The following is an 8275-nucleotide window of genomic DNA, read 5'->3' as shown; positions in this document are numbered from 1 at the left end:
CTTCTTTTATGTTCAACAGAATATACAGAACTCATTCAGGCTTGGAACAACTTGAGAGTTAGTAATTGACAGAATTTGTATTTTTAGGTGATGCCACAGAAGAACCATTTTTGGTTTCCCAAAGAACCTTTTAGTGAACATTTTTCAAAAGAGCCATTTTGAAGAACACTTTAAAAAAAACCTTTTCCATAAATGAACTTCTGCATTTGAAAGGAATGTTCAAGTTTCTTCATGGAACCATTGATTCTGATAAAGAACCTTTATTTTCAAGAGTTAAGCTGTATTCAGAGTGCAAGTCCTCCAGTACAGTTGAGTTCACTCAGCACGTTTACTGAAATAAGGTTGTTTTAAGAACATCCTGAAATTTCAAGGGACTTGCTTCAATAAAAAACCTTCTAAATCACTTTTAAAAGGAACCCTGGGTATTAAGACTTTCAAGGCTTAATATAACATAATCTCTCTTATTGAAATATGCAGTAAAAAAACTTTTTAAAAGGTGGTCTTATGCTGTTTCATGCATGTTAAGTTATTTACACCGTTAAAGAGTTGGATTCTCATGCTAAACATGTCCAATGTTTCAAAACCTATTTGGACATACAAAGTATTCAAAGTATTTCTGTGCAAAAAACACACTTCCGGGTTTCTTACAAGTTTCAGATTTTTTTCGATCATAGCTCTTCATGACGTCCGTGTTATAGGGATTTCTCCCAAGGCAGAATGACTGGTATTGTGTGTAAAAAAAAAAAAAACAAGCAATTAAAGCTGTTTTGAGCTTTCTTTGAGTTTTTGGAACCAAATGTAAATTCTGTAATCATTTGTAATCTGTAATGATGGGAATTTACACTCTTAAAAATGAAGGTGCTTTAAAAGGTTCTTCACAGCGATGCCATAGACCTCCATAAAGAACCACGAACATCTGAAGAACCTTTCTGTTTCACAAAAGTTTCTTTGTGGTGAAAGTAGGTTCTTCACATTCTGAAACGGTAAGAAAGAGATGGTTCTTTAAAGAACCTTTGACTGAATGGTTCTTTGTGGAACCAAAAATGGTTCTTCTATGGCATGGCTGTGAAGAACCTTTTAAAGCACCTTCATTTTAAAAAGTGTAAAGTCCCATCATTACAGATTACAAATGATTACAGAATTTACATTCAAAAACGTCTTTAATTGCTTGTTTTTCCACACACAATACAAGTGATTCTGCCTAGCTTTTACTTCTGTGCTGCACTAAACACAGTAAGTCATACTGACTTGGAATTACATGAGATTTAAGAAAGGTACAATTTTCATGGTTGTCCATGACATAATGGTAAATAACTCAAACGCTGATTTTGTAACTCAATCAGCACATTTAAGTTTTATGGGTGGCCCCGTCATGGCAAGATCCCCTTGACGGCAGATCTGAACTCAGTCCTAATGGAGCTGTGATATACACACACACAACACTCATTGTCCATGTATTTGACCCTTTAATAGTATACAAAAAGACATAGGAGTGACGTAAACGCAAATATGGACGTAAACCATTGCAATCAGTGATTGTATACAGCAGCAAAACCATCAAATGAAATCATTAAACGGTGTTTGTAGCTTCAACTGACAGTTTGAGTGTTTAAACACAAAGAAATGAAAACCTGATGGTACAGATTTCGTTTTTGAAATATTGTTGCGTCTATCTTTGATAACATAGGAGGTCCTCTGTTGGAGGCCCATCTGTAACATATAAATTCGCAATGATGCTTGAAATTGATTTCAAGCAGGGTTCCTTCCTCTTAAACTATTGTGTTTCAACCATTTAAGGCACCCCGTTATTAGTTACCCTCTCGGTGGACCGCTTCGGTAAATTCATAATCAATAAACTGTGGTTTAACACGCACAAATACACAGAACGAATACCTAAAGGACACATTACAGGTTTTGGCACAACTTTTAAAGGCAGAACAATATTTTTTTCCAAAGTTCACAGGTAAATAATGACTGCATTCCGACTAAGTCACATACTAAAACTCCTATCTAAGGGCTGACTTGCACATGTGCAGAATATTTTATTTTATACAGCACTTTATACAGTACATCTAGGCACACACCTACATCAGAAGATTGCATTCATGTTTGTAGCAAATGTTGGAACATAATCAAACTTGCCATCTGAGAGTTTCATCCAAACTGCAAATTTAAGCAATGACAAAAAAACTACTTTGTATATTCCTTTCCTTGAAACACCGAACGAGCATTATGAAATCTGATTTGAAAAGCAAATATACTGTATGATTGCTTTCACTATAACAGAAGCGACAATTTTTTCCAATGAGACCTCACTGTTCATATTGTAGCCATTCAAAAGACGTCCTTATGCAGAATTACAAGCGTTTTAGAAAAGTAATAAACAGTGAATGAATCATTTGATCTAATGACCCTCAGAAATGTTAAAGAATAATCTTAATATTCTACACCAAAACTCTCAATGGATTTACAGTATCTAATTTAACATTCAAATGTTAGCAGTCATAAACCAAACTTTTTTTAAATAACGGTTATTGTTATTTCTTATTCGAAACCAAACTAACAAAGAACAAATCAACTACATACTTATAATCATTAGAGAAATGTAATTATTGAACCTGAATTCTTTCTGATTCAAGTACAGTAAGTCAAACTGTCTTCCTCACGACAATAAAGCTTTAGACTCTTACCATGTCCTTTTCCTAATATCGCCTTTTCCATGTCCACTGTCACATTTGAAAAAAAATAAATCCTTTTTGTAAATCATAATTGTGACATAAAAACGAGAATTTATGACATGCTTAGTCATAAATATGATACAAAGTCAAACTTATGACATAGAAAGTTGAGATTTTGAGATCAAACATTTGTCAGTCATGACTTCTTCCTCAATTTCAACTTAGTCATAATTTTTTTCCTCAAACTTTTTGTCAATTATCATTCATCTATATGACAATTTATGTCAATTTCTACCCTTTCATGTCATTTTTTGGGGTTATAATTATGACTTTTTATTTCAAATTTGACATAGAAAGTTAAGATTTTGAGAAAACTTTTGTCAGTCATGATTTTTCTCATCATTTTAACTGTCACTTTCAACTTTGCCATATTTTGAACTGTCTTCCTCATACTTATGACTTAGTTTGTCATAATTCAGACTTTATTTAATTTTTTTTAATTTTATGACTTAGTATGTCAGCTTCTACCCTTTTATGCATTTTTTGTTAGTTTTGAGTTTTTATAGGATAATTATACTTTTTTAATCTCAATTTGACTGCTAATTTCAACTTTGTCATCATAATTTGAACATTTGACTTAGTATGTCATAATTGAGACTTTTTATCAATTATAACAACTTAGATTTTTTTGATTACATAATTTTTAAATTTTATCTATAAGACTTATGACTTAGTATGTTAATTTCTACCCTTTTATGTAATTTATGTTTTTATGGGATAATTTCGACTTTTTGTCATAATTTCGACTCAATTTCAACTTGTCAAGACTTTTTGTCAAATATAACTTTTTCTACACTTTTATGCCATTTATGTTATGAGTTTTTATGGGATAATTATGCATTTTTTCATCTCAATTTGGACTTTTTGTCATAATTTTACCTTTTTTCTCATAATTATGACTTAATATGTCATGATTTAGATATACATAATTTAAACCGTAACCCTAACTTGTCTTATTTTTGATTTTATCTCATAATTTTAACAATTTATCGATATGATTTAATGCCTTTTCAATTTCTACCCTTTTGTACCATTTATGTTTTTATGTTTTTGTGGGTTAATTATGACTTATCTCAATTTTGATTGTCATAACTTTGACTGTCAGTTTTAATAATTTCATAATTTGAACATTGTTTTTTTAATTATGATTTAGTATGTCAGAACTGAGACTTTTTGCCAATTATTGCAACTTCTCATAATTTAGAGTTTTTTTTCTCATAATTCTGACTGATCTTTATGACTTAGTATGTCCATTTCTACGCTTTTATTGGATAATTATGACTGTTTCATCTCAAATTTGACTTTTTGTCATAATTTTGAGTTTATCTTATAATTATGACTTAATATGTCAAAATTTGGAATTTTATATCAAATCTTCGACTCTTATGTCATAATAATTCATATTTTTATGCTTTTTTTGTTATACAATTATAACTTTTTACTTCAATTTCGACTATTTACAACATTGTTTTGACTTTTAATCTCATAGTTATGACTTAGTATGTTACACTTTCCAATCTGTATGTCATAATTATGATTTACAAAAGCATTTTTTTTCTTTCTTATGTGGCAGGGATGGGCTTCCATACAACGATCCTGTTTTCCACACTCAGCCGTTCCATAAAGTTTTTATGACCTGTGCTAATCTTTGACATTTGACCTTTGTGGTGTCAAAGTAAATTCCACCCATTTGTTCACAAGCGTTGCTACCGCGTTCCTCTCTCAACAGTCCCTGAGCACTGGTTTCATTTATTTCACACGAGTATACACAAGAACTGAACTCAATAAAGCTTTTGAAGTAACTTTTACAGAGACGTGTGCACTCAAAGATGGCTGGCTAAGCTGGTTTACGGATGCACGGAATATATATCCGCGTTCCATTGAAGTCCCTTTATGCTCTCCAAAAGTACAGAGAGATACATACGCGATACTCTAAACTAAGAGGCAATACCGAAGCACTAAAACAACGGCCACAACGACGGGCTAAACTGAACACAGTAGCGGAAATCTCAGACAAACGGCGAGCTCTACGAGACGTCCCTGATATATGGTGGTTCTGATGCGTGTGATGCAGAAGCAGCAGTTTGATGATCAGAAGACTACAAAGAGCGACGGAGCAAGCATCACTCGAGTCGGTCAGAATAAATGTCACATGCAGAGCAAATACGAGCCCTCTCCACCTATCCAGTAGAGCCACTCCATGCATTAAAACACAAAAAATCACTAGTTATACAAAAAAGCTTCCTGTGTGGGGAAAAATAGCTACAGCATAGATTGATTTGAGTGACGTCGATTTGAGTGAAGATGCACAGTGCGTTCGTTTCGGACAGTAGTAATCACAAATTCATAAAGGTTTTTAAGAAAGCACAAACAAGCCATTCTCATGGGTAACGTGATAACAATGGGTTTATACAGATAGACATAGAGCTATATTTATATATTTATATATATATGTATATATTTATATACTTCCTAATAAATACAACTTGCTCTGCGCAAGGTGTGATGAAGAGTTTGTTTCACATAGTGAAACCCAGTTGGGGAAGAGCATGCATTTGTCTATGTGCGAATGCCAGGGAGGTCTTGATGTCGCTGGTTCTTTCCTGGGGCTTAGAATGAAGGGGTGAAGTGCCTTTTCCCAGAATGCTTCAGCGATGACACTGGATGAAACACAAATTTAAGGTTAGGGGGTCACGACGGCTCCACGGTACATTGCACATTTAACTTTGGCTTTAAGGGCAGGACTAGACAATGTTCTCATTTATACTTACATGAAATATTCTATATTCTTTTACTCTGACTCAGCTAGAAGAAAGAAAAGAGGCCTCAATCAAACCGAGAAACTACGGTCAACTAATGACTACATTCTATAGGCTGGCAACTGTGGCAGTTTAAAGAGATAGTTCACCCAAAAATGAAAAATGTGATGTTTATCTGCTAACCCCCAGGGCATCCAAGATGTAGGTGACTTTGTTTCTTCAGTAGAACACAAACAAAGATTTTTTAACTCAAACCGTTGCAGTCTGGTAGTCATATACAGTGGTGTGAAAAAGTGTTGTCCCCCTTAATGATTTTTTTATTTTATTTTTTGCATGTTTGTCACTCTTTATTGTTTCAGATCATCAAACAAATTTCAATATTAATCAAAGATAACACAAGTAAACACAATAAAATGAAGGGTTTTTTATTACGGGAAAAAAAAATCCAAACCCACATGGCCCTGCGTGAAAAAGTTCAAACATAACTGTGGTTTCTCACACCTGAGTTCAGTTTCTCTAGCCACACCCAGGCCTGATTACTGCCACACCTGTTCGCATTTAAGAAATCACTTAAATAGGTCCTGCCTGACAAAGTGAAGTAGACCAAAAGATCCTCAAAAGCTACGCATCATGTTGAGATCCAAAGAAATTCAGGAACAAATGAGAAAGAAAGTAATTGAGATATATCAGTCTGGAAAAGGTTATAAAGCCATTTCTAAAGCTTTGGGATTATCCACAAATGGCGAAACATGGAACAGTGGTGAACCTTCCCAGGAGTGGCCAGCCGACCAAAATTACCCCAAGAGCGCAGCGACGACTCATCCAAGAGGTCACAAAAGACCCCACAACAACATCTAAAGAACTGCAGGCCTCTCTTGCCTCAGTTAAGGTCAGTGTTCATGACTCCACCATAAGAAAAGGACTGGGCAAAAATGGCGTGCATGGCAGAGTTCCAAGATGAAAATTGCTTCTGAGCAAAAAGAACATAAAGGCTCGTCTCAGTTTTGCCAGAACACATCTTGATGATCCCCAAGACTTTTGGGAAAATACACTGTGGACTGACGAGACAAAAGATGAACTTTTTGGAAGGTGTGTGTGTGTCCCATTACATCTGGCGTAAAAGTAACACAGCATTTCAGAAAAAGAACATCATACCAACAGTAAAATATGGTGGTGTTAGTGTTATGGTCTGGGGCCGTTTTGCTGCTTCTGGACCTGGAAGACTTGCTGTGATAAATGGAACTATGAATTCTGGTGTCTACCAAAAAATCCTAAAGGACAATGTCCGGCCATCTGTTCGTGACCTCAAGCTGAAGCGAACTTGGGTTCTGCAGCAGGACAATGATCTAAAACAGGGGTTTTCAAACCTGTCCTGGAGCCTCCCCTGCCCTGCACATTTTGTATGTCTCCCTTATTAGGCACACCCAATTCAGGTCTTGCAGTCTCTACTAATGAGCTGATGATTTGAATCAGGTGTATTAGATGAGAGAGACAAGCAAAATGTGCAGGGCAGGGGAGGCTCCAGGACAGGTTTGAAAACCCCTGATCTAAAACACACCAGCAAATCCACCTCTGTGTGGCCTAGTCAAAGTCCTGACCTGAATCCTATTGAGATCCTGTGGCATGACCTTAAAAAGGCGGTTCATGCTCGAAAACCCTCCAATGTGGCAACAATTCATTACAACAATTCTGCCAAGACGAGTGGGCCAAAATTCCTGCACAGCGCTGTAACAGACTCATTGCAAGTTATCGCAAACGCTTGATTGCAGTTGATGCTGCTAAGGGTGGCCCAACCAGTTACGTTTAGGGGGCAAACACTTTTTCACACAGGGCTATGTGGGTTTGGATTTTGGGCCAAAACTTTTTCACACCACTGAATGATGTGGATGGGCACCAAACCTTTGAAAGTAATTAATGTATCATGATGTTTGTGAAGACACGAAACGATTGGTTTTTGCGAGAAACTAAACAATATTTATATCATTTTTTACCTTTGATACAGAGCAATGTCCAGCTGTCCTGAGGCGCGTTACCTGTGTATGCGCTCTGGCGTAGTATACGCAAACGCCGGAAGAGGAAATCGCTGAAAAGTCAACAGACCCGGATGAGTTCGCGCATAATCTTTAGCTAACATAATCTTTTAGCTTTGAACAATCAGGATAAGCTCAAGTAATTACCATTTTGAATAGCCGCTATACCCACAATCTCGGCACTGTGTAAACAATGAGTGTCGTATACATGCGACAGATCGCTTCCGGCGTTTGCGTATACTACGCCAGAGTGCGTACACATGTAGCATGCGCAAAGGACAGCTGGACATTGTGGTGTATCAAAGGTAAAAAATGATATAAATACTGTTCAGTTCCTTGCAAAAAATGATCGTTTCATGTCTTAGGACATCAATGTATCGTCACGAGCCACAGGATGTAATTTGGATTTGTCTGTGCATGTTGCTTTTTTACTTTCAAAGGTTTGGTGCCCATCCACTGCCATTATATGACTACCAGACTGCAACGGTTTGAGTTAAAAATCTTGGTTTGTGTTCTACTGAAGAAACAAAGTCACCTACATCTTGGATACCCTGGGGGTAAGCAGATAAACATCAAATTTTCATTTTTGGGTGAACTATCCCTTTAATATCTTCAAATTTTATATTTAACTTTAACTTTAATATCTTCTAGGGATGCACTGATATTAAAATTCCAATAATCAGATAATAATTGCCACGCTATATCCAAGAACTAATAAATGGCTGTTATTATTACTTTGTCTAAAAGA

At 35.8% G+C, this 8275-nt stretch overlaps 1 protein-coding gene across 4 annotated transcripts in view; it reads right to left on the bottom strand.

Moving 5' to 3' along the window:
- Positions 1 to 1455: 1455 nt before the first annotated feature.
- Positions 1456 to 8275, bottom strand: part of dtnbb (dystrobrevin, beta b) — a 75960-nt gene continuing 69140 nt past the window's right edge. For 3 of the 4 annotated variants that reach the window (XM_073826516.1, XM_073826514.1, XM_073826513.1), the window contains one exon: positions 1456 to 5398. In XM_073826516.1, the coding sequence (XP_073682617.1) occupies positions 5349 to 5398 (50 nt within the window). In that variant the 3' untranslated portion in view covers positions 1456 to 5348. Of the gene's footprint in view, positions 5399 to 5509; positions 5544 to 8275 lie in introns of all 4 variants that reach the window. The other variant, XM_073826515.1, reaches the window with a different exon arrangement.

This window comes from Garra rufa, chromosome 21 (assembly GCF_049309525.1).
Source record: "Garra rufa chromosome 21, GarRuf1.0, whole genome shotgun sequence".
NCBI classification, from domain to species: domain Eukaryota; kingdom Metazoa; phylum Chordata; class Actinopteri; order Cypriniformes; family Cyprinidae; genus Garra; species Garra rufa.
The sequence above is the reverse complement of the archived record's forward strand: the minus strand, read 5'-3'. Positions and strand labels throughout refer to the sequence as shown.